The sequence below is a fragment of the Cricetulus griseus genome, chromosome 2, assembly GCF_003668045.3.
Source record: "Cricetulus griseus strain 17A/GY chromosome 2, alternate assembly CriGri-PICRH-1.0, whole genome shotgun sequence".
In the NCBI taxonomy this organism is placed as follows: domain Eukaryota; kingdom Metazoa; phylum Chordata; class Mammalia; order Rodentia; family Cricetidae; genus Cricetulus; species Cricetulus griseus.
In genome coordinates this window covers 32540764-32561085 of record NC_048595.1, presented here as the reverse complement: position 1 = coordinate 32561085, position 20322 = coordinate 32540764, and the positions used below count along the sequence as shown (strand labels likewise).

General features: G+C 45.2%; 1 protein-coding gene across 1 annotated transcript; it reads right to left on the bottom strand.

Moving 5' to 3' along the window:
- Nucleotides 1-11954: 11954 nt before the first annotated feature.
- Nucleotides 11955-14412, bottom strand: Guca2b (guanylate cyclase activator 2B). The gene is made up of 3 exons (XM_027398976.2): nucleotides 14031-14412; nucleotides 12877-13063; nucleotides 11955-12181 (listed from the first exon to the last, which is right to left on the bottom strand). Exons 1-3 carry the CDS (start codon nucleotides 14118-14120, stop codon nucleotides 12120-12122), a joined length of 339 nt encoding a protein of 112 aa, XP_027254777.1. The 5' UTR covers nucleotides 14121-14412; the 3' UTR covers nucleotides 11955-12119.
- Between the last annotated feature and the right edge of the window lie 5910 nt (nucleotides 14413-20322).

The window sequence follows — 20322 nt, the reverse complement described above, 5'->3', positions numbered from 1 at the left end:
TACACCTATAAACAGCACTGAATAGACTCAGTGGGTACTAAACCAGATAGAGGCGGGGAAGGAGAGGGAGAGAGAGGACACAAGAAGTTGGTAGGAGGGGATGAAGAGATGGTTCAGCAGTTAAGAGTACTGACTGCTCTTCCATCGATCAGTTCAATTCCCAGCCCTTACATGGTGGCTCACAGCCATCAATAGTGGGATCTGATGCTCTCTTCTGGCATAAAGTGAATAGAGCACTCATATATAAAATAAATAAATATTAAAAGAAATTGGTAGGAAAGTATGGACAGGAATAGAGGAGGAATTGGAGGTGAGGGGATGTGGATGGATTGGATTGGATCCAAACACATCATATGTATGTATGAATATTAAATAAAGCATTAAAAAAGAAACCAATGCAACAGACCAGGGAGCCTAAAAATAAATTCATAGCTGGTCTTTAACAAAAGTACCCAAATCATATACAATGAATGATAGATTTTTAAATAAATGGTTCTGGGAAAACTGGCTATCAATATGTAAACTTGACCATCATCACCACATACACAAATGCAAAACATTACTCAAAATGGAGTAAAGACTAGAATATAGACTGAACTGTATGTACTGGAAGAGACATTTCTTGTCATTGTTCTTTGTCATGAGTGGCCAAACACAGAGTAAAGCATAACAGGAGGACACCAAATTCAACAGCTCCACATAGTTGAGGAAACAGGCAACAGGATGAAGAGGTCAGTGGAAGAAGGTATGTGTGACCTATGCACCAGACAAAGGATTGATACCCCAAACAGAAGAAAAATTCAAACAGTCCAGAACAGCTGGGATTGTGAAATGGGTGTGGGCCCCAGGAGACATTTCTCAGAAGATATGCAAATAGCTAACAGGTGTGTGTGAATGTGCTCAGTGCCACGAGCCCTGGGGAAAGGATGTAGAGGACAGTAAGGCACACCTGCTTGAAGCTGGCTACAGGTGTGCCTGACCATGCCTGTCAGGGCGTGGTCAAGGTGAGGTCAGGATGACGCTTGATAGGTTTTTATGGGGCTGCAAGGCACATGGGAGCCTTTCTCCCTGGCCTGCCTACCTTGCTGCCCCTGGCACGCTTTGGCTTGCATTTGGCTGGTGTTTATCTGAATAAAGATATCTTAACCTTAGGGACTACGGGTCGTCTGGTTATAAAAGGATGTTATTGCCACACTGCATCATTTCACATTTCTGAGAATGGGGATATTTTAAAACATAGGATAGCACGGGAGCTGGAGAGATGGCTCAGTGGGTAAGAGCTCTCTAGCTGCTCTTGTAGAACACCCAGGCTTGGTTTCCGGTACCCGCACGGAAGCTCAAGATCATCTGTAACTCCAGTTCCACGGGATCTGACTCCCTCTTCTGACCTCCAAAGTCACCAGGCATGCATACGATGCACCGAAATCTATGCAGGCAAGACACCCATACATACAAACTAAACAGACCTACAAAAAATACAGGATAGTAATAGCATTAGGAAGGATGGAGAGTAAAGGGAAGGAGATATTAGTGTAGCTGGACTTGGTTGGTAGAATGCTAGGCTAGCATGCACTAAGTTCTGGGTTTAATAGCACTGCATAAACTGGCCATGGTGGATGTCTATAATCTATGATTCCAGCACTGAGAAGGTAGAGGCAGGAGGATTAGAAGATCATGGATGTAAGGAGTTGGAGGCTAGCCTGGGGTACATGAGAACCTATCTTAAAAATAACAAATGTGAGAAGAAAGGCGAGGGCCCCACCTGCTGGCCGAACTGTCCCACTCCTTATATTTGGTTTCCAAAGGGCCATCCCGTGGCCCTTCCCCCACCTTACCACCCACCCCTCCCCTACCAGAGTGCCAGCAGACTTCCACTGTTCAGGTGCAGGGCACACCAGTCAGAAGAACAGAGACCTTCCCTGTGGCACCTAAGGCCAAGCTAGCCACTGAAAGTCCAGCCCCCAGCTTGGACAGAGACTCCCTACTTTATCGGAGGTCATGCTAGCCTCCAGAAATCCAGGTCACAAAGACCAGAAGATGAAAGAGGAAACAGAAACCAAGGAACCAAACACCCATCAGAAGAAGACAAACTCAGAAATCAACACCCAAAACACCAAAAACAAAACAAACAAAAGCTGGGCGGTGGTGGTGTGTGCCTGTAATCTCAGCACTTGGGAGGCAGGAGCAGATGGCTCTCTGAGTTCGAGGTCAGTCTGGTCTACAGAATGAGTTCCAGGACAGCCAGGACTACACAGAGAAACCCTGTCTCAAAAAACCCAAAACAAACAAACCACAACCAACAACATCCGGGACAATATGGCACTACCAGAGTGTAGGATGGCACTACTAGCCATCCTACATCAGCAAGACCTGAATAGTTCAATGCATGTGAAACACATGAAAATGATCTTAAAACCAGCTTTATGAAGATGATAGAGCTCCTTAAAGAGGAATTGAAAAAGTCCCTTAAAGAAATTGAGGAAAAGACAAACAAAAAAATGGAGGAAATCAATAATCTGTTAAAGAATGCCAAGAAAACAACAAACAGGTGAAGGAAACTGTTCAAGACTTGAAAATCGAAATACAAGCAACAAAGAAAACACAAATTAGGAAAACAGACAGGAACTACAGACACAAACATCACCAACAGATTACAAGAGATGAAAGGCAGAATCTCAGGCATTTAAGAATACAATAGAAGAAATAGACTCATTTGTCAAAGAAAATGCTAAACCTATGACAGGTAGTGGTGGCAGTACACAGCCTTCAATTCCATCATTCAGGAGGCAGAGACAGGTAGATCTCTGTGAGTTTGAGGCCAGCCTGGCCTACAGGGCAAGTTCCAGGACAACCAAAAAAAGAAAAAGAAAGAAAATGTTAAATTTTTAAAAATTACTAACACAAAACATCTAGGAAATTTGGGACACTATGAAAGGACCAAACCTAAGAATAATAGGACTAGAAGAAGGAGAAGAATCCCAGCTCCAAAACCCAGAAAATATATTTAATAAAATCATAGAAGAAAATGCCTATAAAAGTACAAGAAGCATGTAGAACACCAAGTAGATTGGACACCAAATATATTGCACCAGAAAAGAAAATCCCTTCATCACATAATAATCAAAATGCTAAACAAATAAAACAAGGAAAGAATATTATTAAAAGCTGCAAAGGAAAAGGCCAAGTAATATATAAAAGTAGACCTATTAGAATTACATCTGGCTTCTCAACAGGTACTGTAAAAGCCAGAGGGCCTGGACAGATAGATACTTTGCAGGCTCTAAGAGATCCTGGATGCCAGTCCAGACTACTATTCTCAGTAAAACTTTCAATCACTGGAGATGGAGAAAACAAGGTATTTCATGACAAAGTCAAATTTAAACAATATCTATCTCCAAATCCAGTCCTTCAGAAGGTACTAGAAAGAAAACTGCAACCCAAGGAGATTAACTACACCCATGAAAACATAGGCAATAAATAATTTCACACCAGCAAAATCCAAAGAAAAGACACACATAGGTACATACACACACACACACACACACACACACACACACACACACACACAGAGAGAGAGAGAGAGAGAGAGAGAGAGAGAGAGAGAGAGAGAGAGAGAGAGAGAGCACCACCACTACCACCACCACCACCACCAACAACAACAACAACAACAACAGCAATATAACAGAAATTAATCACTGGTCATTAATTATATCAATGGACTCAATTCCCTATAAAAAGACACAGGCTAAAAGAATGGATATGAAAACATGATACATTCCTCTGCCTTATAAGAAACACACTTCAACATCAAAGACAGACATCTATAAAACATTTCACCCAAACACAAAAGAATATACCTTCTTTTCAGTACCTCATGGAACATTCTCCAAAATTGACCATATACTCAGTCACAAAACAAGTTTCAACAGATATAAGAAGATTGGAATAACCTCCTGTATCCTATCAGACCACCATGGATTAAAACTGGTTATTAACAGAAAGAACAGAAAGCCTACAAATGCATGGAAACTGAACAACTCCTCACTGAACAACTACTGTGTCAAGGCAAAAATAAAAGAAATAAAGACTACCTAGAATTCAATGAAAATGAATGCACAACCTACCCAAACTGATGGGACACAGTGGAAAGCAGCATTAAAGCACTGAGATCTCACACCTGAAAGCTCTAGAACAAAAAGAAGCAAACACACCCAAGAGGAGTACTTGGCAGGAAATAATTAAACTGGGGGCTAAAATCAATAAAAAAGCAACAGAGCAATATAAAGAATCAATGAAACAAAGAGTCAGTTCTTTAAGAGAATCAACAAGATAGACAAACCCTTATGCAAACCAACTAAGTGACAGAATTAACAAATTAGAAATGAAAAGGGGGACATAGCAACTGACACCAAGGAAATATAGTTATTAGGTCATACTTCAAAAACCTATACTCCACAAAATTGGAAAAGCTAAAAGAAACGGACAACTTCCTGATAGATTTAACCAAAGTTAAATCAAGATCAGATAAAAAATTTAAATAGACCTATAACCCCCAAGGAAATAGAAGCAGTCATTAAGAGCCTCCCAACCAAGAAAAGCCCAGAGCCAGACAGTTTTAGTGCAGAATAGAATTCTACCAGATTTTCAAAGAAGAGCTAATACCAATACTCCTAAAATTATTCCACAAAATAAAAACAGAAGAAACATTGTCAAATTCATTTTATGAGGTCATAGTCACCTTGATACCCAAACCATACAAAGATTCAACAAAGAAAAGAGAATTACCGATCAAGTTCCCCCATGGATATTGATGCTAAATCTAAGAACTGAATCTAAGAAAACATGAAAAAGATCATTCACCATGATCAAGTAGGCTTCATCTCAGAAATGCAGGGATGGTTTAACATGTGAAGATCTGTCAAAGTAATCCACCATATAAACAAACTGAAATAAAACCCCACATGATCATCTCATTAGATGATGAAAAAGCCTTTGACAAAATCCAACACCCCTTCATGATAAAAATTTTGGAGAGAGCTGCATGGTGGTGGCACACGCCTTTAATCCCAGCATTCGGGAGGCAGAGGCAGTTGTATCTTTGTGAGTTCGAGACTGGCCTGGTTTACAAGAGCTAGTTCCAGGATAGCCTCCAAAGCCACAGAGAAACTCTGTCTCGAACCCCTCCCCCCCAAAAAAAAAGTTTTGGAGAGATCAGTGTTGCAAGGGACATACTGTAACATAATAAAAGCAATTTACAGCAAGCCTATAGTCAACATCAAATTAAATGGAGAGAAACTCAAAGAAATTCCACTAAAATCAGGGACAAGGCTGTCTACTCTCTCCATATCTATTCAATATAGCACTTGAAGTTCTATCTAGAGCAATAAGACAACTAACGGAGATAAAGGTGTAGGTGGAGTTTTCTTGTCCCACAGCCACTCTCAAATAATCACTTAGAGGATTAATATTAATTACAAATGCTTTGTCAATAGCTCAGGCTTATCATTATCTAATTTGCACATTTAAATTAACCCATATTTCTTATCTATGCTTTGCCACATGACCTGGTACCTTTTCTCAGCAAGTCATGCCCATCTTGCTTCTCCCTGGGTCTGCTTGATACTCCTGACTCTGCCCATTTTCCTTCCAGCATTCTTTTTTTTCCCATTTTTTTAATTTGAATTAGAAACAAAATTAATTTACATGACAATCCCAGTTCCCTTCTCCCTCCCGTCCTCCCCTACCACCCCCCCAACTAAAACCCTACCTATCACACACCCTTTCTTCTATTCTTCACCTGACTCAACCTTTCTGCTCCCTCATGACCTCTGCATCCTTCCTCTTCGTCCCTTCTCATTCTCGTAGCTCCCTCCCGCCTCTCCCCATGCTCTCAATTTGCTCAGGGGATCGTGACCCTTTCCCCTTCTCCAGGGGAGAATGTTTGTCTTTTTTAGGGTCCTCCTTGTTTACTAGTGTGGATTGGAGGCTGGGAATCCTTTACTCTAGGTCTAAAATCCACATATGTGTGAGTACATATCATGTTTGTCTTTTTGTGATTGCCTCCCAGCATTCTTAATTTGGTTCTCCTGCCTAACCTTATCCTGTTCAGCTATTGACCAGTTGGCTTCTTTATTAAACCGATTACAGTGGCATATATTCACACAGTGTAAAGGAATATTCCACATAAAGTGAAAGCAAATTGGAAAGGAAAAAGTCAAAGTATCACTATTTGCAGATGATACGATTGTATACACAAGTGACCCCAAAAATTCTACCAGGGAACTCTTACAGCTGATCAATACCTTCATCAAAGTGGCTGGATACAAGATTAACTAAAAAAAATAATAATGATCAGTAGCCCTCCTATATACAAGTGACAAACAGACTGAGAAAGAAATCAGGGAGAAAACAACACCCTTCACAATAACCACAAATAATATAATATCTTGCGGTAAATCTAACCAAACAAGTGAAAGACCTTCAAGTCTTTGAAGAAGGAAATTGAAGAGATATCAGAAGATGGAAAGACCTCCCATGCTCATGATTGACAGTATTAACGTAGTAAAAATGGCCATTCTACCAAAAGCAATCTGCAGATTCAACACAGTCCCCATCAAAATTCCAGCACAATTCTTTTAAAAATTATTTATTTTTATTTCATGTGCATTGTTGTTTTTTTCAGATTTATTTATTATGTATACATTGTTCTGCCTGCAAGTATGCCTGAAGGCCAGAAGAAGGCACCAGATCTCATTACAGATGGCTGTGAACCATCATGTGGTTGCTGGGAATTGAACTCAGGACCTCTGGAATAGAAGCCAGTGCTCTTAGTCTCTGAGCCATCTCTCCAGCCCAAATATCTATCTGTATGTGTGTTTTGTTTTGTTTTGGTTTTTTTTTTTTCCGAGACAGGGTTTCTCTGTATTGGTTTGGAGGTTGTCCTGGAACTCTCTCTGTAGACCAGCTGGCCTCAAACTCACAGAGATCCACCTGCCTCTGACTCCTGAGTGCTGGGGTTACAGGTGTGAGCCACCAACGCTCCACAATTATTTTTTTTAAGATTTTATATATTTTTACATATATAATTATATATATATTTTATATATATAATTAAATATATATTTATTTAATATATATACAACATTCTGCTTCCATGTATATCTGCACACCAGAAGAGGGCACCAGATCTCATTACAGATGGTTGTGAGCCACCATGTGGTTGCTGGGAATTGAACTCAGGACCTCTGGAAGAACAGTCAGTGCTCTTAACCTCTGAGCCATCTCTCCAGACAGTCCACAATTCTTAAAAGGCTTTGAAAGTGCAACACTCAACTTCATATGAAAAAACAAAAACAAAAACAAAAACCAGGATAGCTAAAATAATCCTGTACAATAAAAGAACTCCCAGAGGTTTTAAGCTGTATTACAGAGCTGTAGTAATAAAAACTACATGGTATTGGCTTCAAAGAGATCCAGACAAAATCCAGGCAAAAAAATCCACACATCTATGGACACCCAATTTTCAGTAAAGAAGCTAGAAATATACAAAGGAAAAAAGAAAGCATCTTCAATAAATGACACAGGTCTAACTGGATGCCAGCATGTAGAAGAATGCAAATAGATCCATATCTATCACGCTGCACAAAACTCAAGTCCAGATGGATCAATGGCCTCAACATAAAACCAGATACACTGAATCTGATAGAAGAAAAAGTGGGGAATAGCCTTGAATGTATTGGTACAGGAGACAACTTCTTGAACAGAACACTCATAGCCCAACACTAAGATCAACAATTAATAAACAGAAACTCATGAAACAGAAAAACTTCCATAAGGCAAAGGACACCATCAATAGGATAAATGGCAGCCTACAGAATGGGAAAAGGTTTTCACCAATTCCACATCTGAAAGAGGTTTAATATCCAAAATACATAAAGAACTCAAGAAATGAGAGACCAACAAACTAAATAATTCAATTTAAAAATGGGGTACAGACCTAAACAGAGAGTCTCAACAGAGGAAACAAAATGGCTGAGAAACACTTAAAGAAATGTTCAACATCCTTAGACATCAGGGAAATGCAAATCAAACCAACTTTGAGATTTCATCTTATACCTCTCAAGTGACAGCTCATGCTGGAGAAGACGTGGAGCAAGGGGAACACTCCTCCACCACACCGTGGGAGTGCAAACTTGTACACTTTGGAAACCAATATGTCAGTTTCTCGGAAATTTGGGAATTGATCTACATCGACCCACCTAGACCACTCCTGAGCATATACCCAAAAGGCACTCCATCCTACCACAAGGACGCTTGCTCAACTATGTTCGTATCAGCTTTACTCGTAATAGCCAGAAAGTGTAAACAACTTCGATGCCCCTCAACTGAAGAATGGATAAAGTAAATGTGGTGCATTTACACAAAGGAGTAATACCCAGCTGTTAAAAACAATGATATCATGAAATTTGTAGGCAAATGGATTTGAACTTGAAAAAAAATCATCCCCTGAGTGAGTTAACCAAGACCGAGAAAGACAAACATGGTGTGCTCACTTATAAGTGGATATTAGCTGTAAAGTAAAAGATATCATGCTACGTTCCACAGACCCAGATAGGCTAAGTAACAAGGAGGGACTGGGGTGTGTGTGTGCCCAAGAAGGTGAAATAGAATAGATTTCAAGAGTGGACTGGGGGGCCAAGCGGTGGTGGCTCATGCCTTTAGTCCCAGAACTCTGGGGGCAGCAGCAGGAGGATCTCTGTGAGTTCGAGACCAGCCTGGTCTACAAGAGCTAGTTCCAGGACAGCCTCCAAAGCCACAGAGAAACCCTGTCTCAAAAAACAACAAAAAGGGTGGACTGGGGGCAGGTGGAGTTGGGAACAGGAAGGGATCAAGTAGTGGAGAAGGAGAAAACACTGGGAGAAACAACTGGAATTAGGGGATATTTTGGGGGCAAGGTGGAATCCTAGTTCAATGGAACTCCATGGAATCTAGCAAAAATCTAGGGTTATTCTAAAGGGTAACCCCAGCAAAGACTCCTAGTAATGGGGGACACAGAGCCTGAATCGGCCATCTTCTGTAACCAGGCAAGGCCTCAAGTGGAAAGATTGGGACACCAGCCCAGTCACAAAACCTTTGACTTACAGTTAGCGTCATCTGCAGAGTGTTCTGGGACTGGAACCCAGCAGGATAGTCATTGAGGAGACCAGAGAGACTTCATCCAGAAATTGATAGGAGAAGATGCTGGAGTCCCACAGCCAAACATTGGGGAGTCTTGCAGAGGAGGCGGTGGAGGAGGGTGAGGGGGGAATGGGGTGGGGGTTGAGGATCAGAGGAACCGGAGGGATTAGGGACACCGTGAGAACAAGGCCCACAAATCAGCTGACCCGGGGCTCTCTGAGATCAGGGAGCCTGGGGGGGGGGTCTGACCTAGACCTTCTACATATATGTTCTGGCTAAGGAGCTTGGTGTATTTTTGTGGGACTTCTAACAGGGGAAATGGGGGTTGTCTCTGACTCTTTCGCCTGCTTGTGGGACCCTTTTCCTCCTACTGGGTCACCTCATCCAGCCACGATATGCTGGCACATGCCTTGTCTTATTGTAGCATATTATGCCGTGTTTGGTTGATGCCCCTAGGAGGCCTGCTGTTTTCCAAGTGGAGACAGGAGTAGGGATAGGAGGGTGGATCTGGGGGAGAGGGGAGGTGGGAGAGGCTGGGTGGAAGGAGGGGGGAAACTGCAGTCAGGATGTAATATATGTGAGCAGAATAAAAACGAAATAAAAACCCACCACCACCAAACAAACAAAAAACAGAATGACTATTTATGGGGAAAGTATAGAGGTGCTCCCTCCAGTTAAATGAAAACCACCATTGGCTCAGCAATTTCACTTCTGGGTTCATTGCTACAGGACATTAAAGTCATACACTGTCAAGTTGTCTGCATTGCCACGATTAGCACTGCACAAGCCAAGGCCTGGGATACAGAAAGTATGGTATATACACAATGGAATAGTGCTTAACCCCCAAACAGAAGAGAATCCTGTCACCTGTGACAAAGGTGAGACTTGAGCATGTTTTCCTGATGAAAGAAGCCAGGGACAGAAAGAAAAATTCTGCACAGTCTGTCTTAGAACAGGGATCTAGAAAAGACTCGACTTAGTTCTGCAGAGAGAAGAGTGGCTGCCAGGGACCGGGAATGAGAGAGGGAAGGAGGAAGAGAAAAGAGGAGCAGGAAGGGATGGGGAGAGACAATGGCATGAATGTGTGGGAGTGACTAACCACTTCCTCAAGGAGAGTGAGAAAAGCCCCGGGAGCACAGGGTGCATTTAGATTCCCTACTGTACAGTGTGTGTGCGTGAGTGTGTGTGTGTGTGAGAGTATGTGTATATGTGTATGTGTATATGAATGTGTGTATGTGTGTGAGTGTGTGTATATGTGTGAGTGTGTGTATGTGTGTGAGTGTGTGTATGTGTGTGAATGTGTGTATGTGTGTGAGTGTGTGTATGTGTGTGAGTGTGTGTATGTGTGTGAGTGTGTGTATATGTGTGTGCATGAGTGTGTATGAGTGTGTGAGTGTGGTGGAGTGTGTGAGTGTGTGTATGTGTGTGTATGTGTGTTTGCAGCAGTGCAGGTGATTCTCCAGTGGCAGTTCCCTAGATATTTCCCCTGAGTAGGTGAGACACAGTCCCTGAAATGGTAATTGTCTTCAGATGAATTTGGGCTCAAGTTAGATTTGAGAGGTGGCATGGTGGCACACAGCAGGGCAAAGGGCATGGTCAGAGTAGGACTATGCTGGTCTACAGCCAGAAACCTGAGACACAGGTCAGGGAGGGAGAAGGAGGAGCAGAACAGGGCAGTAGGGTCGGGTGGCTGTCTGTGGACTCAGCTGGCCCCAGCACCAGCTTTCCTCCCTCCCAGATGCTCAGGACAAAAGGCCAAGTAGCAAACATGATGCAGGAAACTTCACTCCTGGCAATTGCCAGCACATCACCTGATTGGAGTGAAGGCCTCTGCTCCCTGAGCCCCAACTTCTTACACTCTAACATTGTTCAGGCCACCACAGAACACTAGTCCCATAGGTACTCTGCCAGGAGAGGAGACACCATTGACCTTACATGTGTCCCACCACTCAGGAGAGATGTGTGATGGTCTCACTGGGCCTTGCCCTGGACATCATCATCCACAGCCAAAGGATGTAGAGACAATGACAGGGTGACCAGAGCATGAGCTGTAGCATCCTGGGAAGAAGCTGCCTGGCCACTCTGCCAAGTCTGTGATCCTGTAGGGAGTTTCTTTTTGAATAAAGGAGCTGGCCATGGCAGTGTCACTCACTTCTTCAGACTGATGAAGCCTCGCTGAGTTATCTCTGCCAAGTGTGATAGCTCACACTTTCAATCCCAGCACTTGGGAGGTAGAGGCAGGCAAAGCTCTGTGAGTTCAAGGCCAGCCTTGTCCACATAGTGAGTTCCTGGACAACCAGGGATACACAGAGAAACCCTGTCTCAGAAAACAAAACAAAACAAACAAAAAGACAACAAAAAAGAAAGGTGCATAGATCTAGAACGCACTGGACACTCAGTAAAGAGGAGAGTCCCTGCAGGCTGTGGAGAAGAGTCTGCTGACTGTCACTGAACTTGGGAAGGACACCAGTTGATGACACCCCATCCCAAACATCCCCTTGCCTATGCCCAACTCCTCTCTGTCATGAGCTCTGCCCTTGAGGATGGAAAGCCTTGGTTTAGTCCAGGGGAGAAGGTCCTATGAGTCTGGGCTACTCTGGATGTCCTTACCTGGGAAATGGATGCCGTGAGTCAGTTCCCTGGGCTTGGAAACATGGGTGGGGAGTTCCTATCTCCAGTTTTGCCTGTCTCTTCTTCCCATCCAGCTTCTCAATATGCCCCACACACAGTCCAGAAATGAACACAGGGACACTCGATTTTGTGGGTAGTATCTTTATTTGGGTGTAGCTGCCTGGAGGCCAAATATGCCAACTCTGTGTCCCATTGCCCTGTCATGGATATGGCTATACTGGGAGGGGTTATGACTCCGATGATGCCTGAGTATGGATGGGGTGGGCTGAGAGGGTAGGTGTCTGGAGTGGGCTTAAGACACTCTGGCCATTTCAGCTACAGCCTGTACAGGCAACGTTCATACACAGCTCACATTCATCGGTGGAGATGGTCTCTGTGGAAGGAGAAGGTAGGTTAGTTGAAATTGGACCTTAGGGGGCCAGTGGTCACACATGCTGTTGGCCAGGAGCTGCTGGGGAAAGGGTCTGATATCTTCCTTACAGAAATCAGGACGCTCTGGACTCAGAGTGAGAGGGCCAGGGCCTAGATTCCTCTCTCATGTGCTGTCCTTTCTAGCAGGGACTTCCAAGGCACTTCCTCTCCTGGTCAGAGGTTTCTTATCTGCTGCATGGGCTGAGCAACCTGACCTGAGTGCTATAGGAAGGGCCCTGGGCCAAAGGATCAGGACCTGCCCAGAGCAGAGACACAAAGGCCTGTGGATTGCAACAGCATGTGCCCAGCTCTTCTGCACCCTTCTGATGCCAGCTCAGCTGTCACCTCCCCAGGAAGCCATTCCAAGCCTGATCTCACCAGATGGATCAGATGGCTTCGTCTCATGGAATCATGCCTGTGGCTTCTGAGACTCCCTCCCCGCATTTGTGAGGTCTTCGAAGGATTTCTTAGGACTGTGGGATTATTTTCTACCTAACTCAATACGCCAAACTGGGACAGTTCTGGGGAGGGCCTGGCTGTGACCCTCCAAACTCCCTGTCCATAGCCACTGGGTTGCTTAACAAAAATAAGTAACGGTGGAGAGTGGCATAGGACACACATAGAAGGGCAGGGAGATCTGGGGGACAATGTGCTTACTCAAGGCCTTGAAGATGCTGGCAGCTTCCTGGGAGGCACAAACAGGCTGCAGGTCCAGGGGCAAGGCTGGGTCATGGCACACAGCAGGTAGGAGGCCACTGGTCTTCAGTTGGGGCTCGGATGTCTGCTGCTTCTCCAACTCACTCAGCTTCTTCACCGATTCCAGCTTTACTTGGAAGCCATCATACTGCGGAGAAGGGAGGGGTGAGAGGTCACCAGGCACTGACTAGGAGCAGGCAGTGTCATGAGATGGGTCATCAAAATCCCATGGGTCCTCCAGAATATTCTCTGTCCTCGCGGAGAGTTTAAGCCACACTGGGAAAGCAGTTTGTGAGGAGGAAAGTGGAGTGTTAGCTTGTGATCTGCCACCAGCAGCTTTAGACGCCTTCTGTCACAGGCTGTTCACAAGAGGAGCACTGTAGGTCAGCCCATGGCATTAGACACAGGAAGACCCTTGCAGCTCCTATCTTTGCCTCCATCCAGCTATCCGTCTTTTCCCCATGTGACCTGACCTTCCCTTGTGGGAACCTGGCACCAGACAGACCAGCTAACAGGTCCTTTCTCAGAATTGGCCTGGAGACTCTCCGGTGACATCGATCCTCTCAGCCCCTCCTAGACCCTTTTATTCTCCTCCTGGGAACCTTGCCAGATACAGATGCCAAACTACAGTTACACAAGTTTAGCAAGACCAGCAGCATCCTGCCACACTGTGGCCAGGTCCGATTCCATGCCCCACCCATCTTATAGTCCCTGGAAGGACACTGAAGTCCATGTTCCCTTTTTCTGGCCTTTGCTCTGCCTGGAATGTGTTCACCCGGGCCTTGCACCATGCATCCTTCAGTGAGCACAAAGGTCCCTGCCAAGGAAACCTTTCTGGTGACTTACCCCTGTGGGTAAGCACAGGGGAGAGAGCCCAAGAAGGGTCTCCTTTCCTCTCAGCCCTTTTAGGGATGACCCTCATCTCCTTCTATACTGTGGCTATGCTGCCTTCAAGGGAGAACAGAGATGAAAAGCCAGGTTTCACTCATCATCATTTCTATCACTGTTGCTGTTGACACTCCTGAGGCCTCCACACAGCAGGTGTCTCAGTCTAGACTGGCTGCTGGGCTGAGTCCCCATCCTTCAGGCAAAAGGTAGGCTGGCTGGGGTCTCACCTTGATGTAGACGGACTGCACACTCTGCAGCAGCAGCAGCAGGACCATGGCAGCCTGCAGTTGGCTCCCCGACATGGCCCTGCCTCTCATCTCACGTCTCTGGGTTCCTGCTTCCTCCACTGTCCACCTGGCTGCCTCCTGCCTCCTGGCCAGCAGCCCCTTATAGGCCCGGGTCCAGAGCTCTGGTCACTTATTAACTGTATCACTGGGGTGGGGTTGACAGAAGCCTGGCTCTTTGACAAATTCAGAGTTGGTTCCCAGAAAGGGGGTGGGGGTGATGATGATGATGGGGAATCCAGATGTGTGGGAACGTGGCCTGCCAAGGTCTTGTCATGGATAGGATTCTGTGGGAAGACCTTAGGCCACTTCACTTTCCATTGTGTCCTGCACACCTGGGAGGAGGGGAAGGTGACGAGTCAGGAATGCACTACCAGGTGAAGTGATTTGCCCAGGTCAAAGTGACTCCAGCCACGTCTTTAGCCCAGGTCAGCCCCTAGTTTTTTTGAGTGAACGGTGCGGGCAGATGGCTCAGAGCAAGGTGGAACACAAGGATGACATCAGGGCTTTCCAGTACTAACTTCACCCAAGTCCAACATCTTGTTCCAATCCCAGAACTACGTATGGAAAGACCAGCCTGTAACCAGTCCTTGCCCAGCCCTCTGCCTGCCAGTTCCCATTTGTACCTGAGTACCCTGGCTTGTATGAGACCCGTATCTGTACCCACGTCTTGGTAGCTAGCAGATCAATGTGGTGTGAAGGAAAGGGCTCAGATATCATAGAAAGTGACAGGGTGAGGCTCAGGGCCAGCTCTGGAGCAGCTGCTGCATGTGCCTGGGGAGTCTCACCGAGGTTTTCTTCACTCTCCCATCACACAAGCCTATCAGAAGCCACCCACAAAGGTGGCTGTGGGCATGATGGGCTCCAGACCCTTGAGTTTATCTTCATTCCTGGGTGAGTCATCTATAACTGGTCCTTTAATCTCACAGCCCACCTCCCAGTGGGCAAAGGTCAGGTCAGAGAGGAAAGGGTGAAGGCTCTGAGGGTGCTAACACCGTGGCCAAGCCCAGCAACTCTAAACAGTGGTCCTGCAGGGGCAGCGCTGGGCCAGGAACAGACTGATATGTGGCGAGTACCCCAGCATGAGCCTGAGCTGAATCCACCACAGCCTACCTGGGCACCTACTGTCCCTCAGATTTGGTGGCTAAATGAACATTATCACGTGCTCCAACAGACCAGTCCTGCTTATGCATTTGTGATACATTTCATCTCCCAGAACTCCTAGTCTTCACTCTTATCTTGCACTGAAATAGATAAAAGGCTCAAGTGAACTTTGGAGTTTCTTATGTCTTGCTTTGAATCTAGACTTCGGCCTTTATTCTGGAGTCTTTGGAGTCTCACATTCTCTTCTCCACAAGATGCATTTAACAACTGTCAGATAACCGTAGCTCAAATGCTTGATATGAGTTAACGCAAAGGCATGACAAGGCACTCTGCCTCTGCTCCCCCCGGGGAGTAGGAGGAATGGGCCAATATTCTATCCAGAACCCCTACCTGTGCTCAGCTATAGGAAAAGAAGCATGATCCTTGGAGGTAGGGAGACCTGGGCTTGGACCCAGACTCCGGCAGCTACCCACCATATGACCTTGCTTACCCTCGATGAGTCTCAGTTTTCTCACCACTGAAGTCAAGGACACAATGAAGTACCTAACCGTGCTTGTGAAAACTAATAGCCCTTGTCCTGGGGAGCCAGTGAGGTACTTGTCCCCAGATATATAATTTCAGCACATGCCAGGGATACCTGCAACAGAAGATGGCCTCCCCACCTGTTCTTTCCCATGGCATCCTCCCAGACAAGCCCTGTCTCTAAACCCGAGGTGGGGACAGGTGTGACCCTCAGCCTTGGCAGGCTGGGCCCAGTGCCACCCTATCCAAAGCACTGGGTTTGCTCAGCCATGTCACCTCATAATCAATACAACCTGAGGTTTCAGCTGCCAATTTGTAGAGAAATGATTGGTCCCCAGTGTTGGAAATTGTCATGAGCCTGCTTGATTGCCACTCTTTCTATGGAACATGTTCAGCCCACTGGCCCCTATATCAAGGGACAGGAGTTTGAAGGCCCTGTGGTGGAGCTCACCTTCCTTTTCCAGCCACTGGCTCTTTCAGCTAGTCCTCAGCACACGGCCATCATTCCCTGGGAATGAATCATGACTTCCTCTTCTGCCTGACAAGACTCAAAATTTCCAACCCCATCTCCTCCTAATCTCTTTATGAATGACCCACCATCCATAAAAGCCAACTTGGCCACAGATGCAAATCCTCACTGCCACTCTGATCAGCTCATTTACGTCACCTGGTGTCATTGGGGAACTTCTGACTTTATGAACCCGGGAAGCCACTGCCATAACAGCTTGTGGAAGCTCACATGGGTAAGGATGGGGGACAGTTTGCCTCTGGAGATTTAGCTACTCCTCTCCCCACATTGAGTCCCTGCTTGGTATCCACTTTTGTGGCACCCCAGTTTCCCCAGGAACATTTCTCAGAGTTTGTTGTTCACTTGGCAGTGGGCATATGGGCTTTCCAGGTTTTCTGACATCCCTGGCCCCATCTCTTCAGTTTCCTTGGTCCTTAAAGTTAGAACTCACCAGGGGCACCAGGACTCATCCTTGGGCCTCTGCCCTCTTCCTACAGTCACCTACTTTAGTGTCATCCAGCTGCAAGGAATTCCATGCCTCCAGTCTTTGGGATTGTCTAGCCTAACCCTCCCACTCATCAATCAATCTACCTCCTCAGCCTCTCTTGTCACTGTTGATATTACCAGGTGCCCAAGGGGTCAGGTCAAAACTTAAGGAGTCATTTTTGACACTTCTTGCTCATTTGCCAAGTTCAATGCTTTCACAGGTTCAGCTGTATTGACTTTCAGAATCAGGCCTCATCTAAGAATGAAAGTTACAAGCTATCGTCCTTGTGGTTTCATGAAATTTTGTAACAGCAGAGTTAGGCAGAGGTCTCCAGAGAAACAGTATCCACAGGATCTGTTCAACTATCTGTCTGTCAATCAACCACCAATCTATGTATCTGTTTTCTATCTAGATTTACTTTGAGGAACCCGGTCATGTGCCTATCAAGACTGACAGGTCTGAACTGGGTAGGGCAGGTTGACAGGCTGATAATTCAGCTAAGAGTTGTGGCAGGGCTGTAGCGAGTTCTTATCGTTTTATGTTGCCTTTGTGTCTATTTTAAATACAGGCTGGATGTTTTCACACTGGGGCGAGACAGTTGCTAATTTTACTCACTTTTGCCCAGTTCCTCAATGTGATTGATCACATGTCTACCTTAGATAACTGTTCTTGGTGACCCTTTCCCTACAGAGTAGCTAAATGTAGCCTGTCTCTGTTGACCTTCACACCCTGTGTGGACAAAATAGATATCACTGTAACCACATTCCAGTCAGTGCCGCTTTCTGGAACTGGAATCCGTGCCTGCTTTTGTGACTTATGATTTTTGTTTTATTTTGGACTGTGTTTCACTATGTAGACCAGGCTGGCCCAGAACTCAGAGTTCCTGGTGCCTCTGTCTCCTGAGTGCAGCACTTGCCTGAAACACACCATTTAAAGAGAGATTCTGTCTCTGTCTCATGTCTGTCTGTCTGTCTGTTTCTCTTCTAGTCCTCTCCCCACCTGTATGTGTGTGGCTTCTGGGAGAAGATCCCAGACCTATTTCCATCTTGTAGTTGTCCTTCCTAGTCATGGACAGGACTCTGTGAAGCCCGCACAGAGGAGCAATCTGGAATCTGAGATTGCAGGGTAGTGCAGCCTTTAGAAATGCAGGCGGAGGGACTGTATTCAGTCTTCAGGCTCAACCTCTCCTCTGAAACTCTTAATCTTTGCTTTTAAGATGTTCAACTGACTGAAGCCCTGCCCCCATAGCATGGAGGGCAATCATCTGTACTCCAGGCTTATTAAATATCAATATTAACCACATCTAGAAATGATGTTTTCAGAGTAACATCTAGTTGGTGTTTAACTAGACCATGAGCTGTCATAAGCACCCGAACTGATTCACTGAGCCCACACTTGCTCCACTGCTGGCCTTTGTCCACACATCAGTCAGCATGACCCTGGGAAGGTCCGACTGCATATAGCTTCCCACTTCCCACCCAGTAAAACCCAAAGGCTTTCTTCCATCTATGGGTTCCCTTGGGCATGCTCTCTTCAGCTTTGACTTCAGCTCCAAAATGTTGCTCTTTGGGTTTCATCCATCCTGTTAGCTTCCATGTCCCTCAAACATGTCAAGAACTGGTTTTTTTTTTTTAAATTAAATTTGAGGTTAGTATGTAGAGCAATGGGTTTTGTCATGGAATCTTCATATGCAAGTGTCATTGTTCCATGTCCTCAGCATAGCTGGTTCCATTTCCTGGCTTCGTGAACCGTGCAGCTACAAAAGTGGATGTGCATGGCTCTCTATGGTGTGTTGCCATAGTCCTTTTAAGAATATACTCGAGTGGCCCAGCTGGGTCACATGGTAGATTCAGTGTCTGTGTTTTAAAGAACCGGAATACTGATTTCCATAGCTGGTGCACCAGTTCACACTCCCACGAGCAGTGGATGAGACTTCCCCTTTCCCTACAGCCTTGCCAGCATTTGCTGTCATTTCTTTTCTTGATCATAGTCATTCTGACTAGGGTGAGAGAGGCTCTCCAAACAGTTCAGATTTGCGTTTTCTATGATGTCTTCAAATATTTAGTGGCCATTTGTTTTTCTTGCTGAGAAATGTCTGTTCAGCTCATTAGATCATATATTGATTTGGAGGATGCTTTATTTTAGTGTGTGTGTGTGTGTGTGCACGCACACGCGCCTGTGCGTTTTGAAACAGGGTCTCACTATGCGGTCCTGGCTAGCTTGGAACTCACTACGTAGACCACGTCTCAAACTCATAGCCTCTCTCCTCCACGTGCCACCACACCTGATAGTGTTTAATTTTTACAATTATGCATTTCTCCTGGATGTTAATGCCTGTGTGGTGAGCAGATAGCTTCCCTGCCATCTGTAGTCTGTCTCTCCACTCCGGCTGTTGTCTGTGCAGAAGAAGCTTCTTTGTTTCATGAATTAAACCTGTTCAATTTCAACCCCATTTGCCAGTTGTTAGGATAACTTCCTGTGTTGTTGGAGTCCATTTTGCTATCTTGAAATGTTTTACTCATCTCATTCAAACTTTCTTTTTCTGAACTCACTGGCCTCCTCTCGATGGGTCACATACAGCAGCCAGAGTGAGTAGGGAGACTGGGCACCATGCGAATCCCAGATCCCAGAGGAGATGTCTTCAGAGCTCCATTTAGTATAACACTGCCACGTGGCCTTTATTATGGAGAGATCTGCTCCTATTTCTAACTTCTCCAGGGTTTTAAACCATGTTGAATTTTGAAAAAACTCACCAAAGTCCTCTTGGCTCAGATCTTTGCTCTTCACCCAAGACCTTCTCTCAAATATCACTCCCTCAAAGAGATCTTTCCAGACCCTCCTCTCTTGAGAACTGCCCCCATTACTCTACATGCCTGAATAAGCTTGTAGCATCTGTTATCTATCTATCTATCTATCTATCTATCTATCTATCTATCTATCTATCTTCTGTCTATCTTCACCATCATCATCTGTTTATTTCTCTTTCCATCCATCCATTCATCCACACTGCATCTTTCCATTGTAATGAAAGCTGTTAGAATTTGTAATTTGCTTGTCTGTGTTTTTCCACAACAATACCTAGCATATGGTTGGTGCTCAGCAAATACTTAAAGCACCCAACTCAAGCATTAATTCCACCCATGAGTGTGTGTTTAGTCTTGGGAATTCCTCACCTCCCAGAAGCCACAGTTATCCATGCAGCTCCTTCCTGGCACATGGTGGTGGTTCAGTAACTGTTTATTATTATTTTCATACTTGTGAAACAATTCCCAGAAACTGATTCTTTCTGTGTCATGGGCATCGAAGACTTGGGGTTTCTCAATAATTTATTTTTCCAATGGCAGCATCAGCATAAGAGGTTTGGCAAACACCTGGGCTGAAAGTCATGACGCAGAGCCAGTGGGTCTGCATCTGGGCAGGTGAGGCAGGAAATAGTGAGAAAGACTGGGGTCTAGAAGGTAGGCCTTGAAGTCCATGGAATTTTCTGTGTGACTGGGTATAAAGGAAGAAAGGAGTCTAGCACAAAGCTAAGGCCATCCCTAGTTAAAACTTGAATGCTGCCCTTGACAAAGATGAGAAGCAGGAATGAACAGGCCAGATTGGAGAGTATGCTT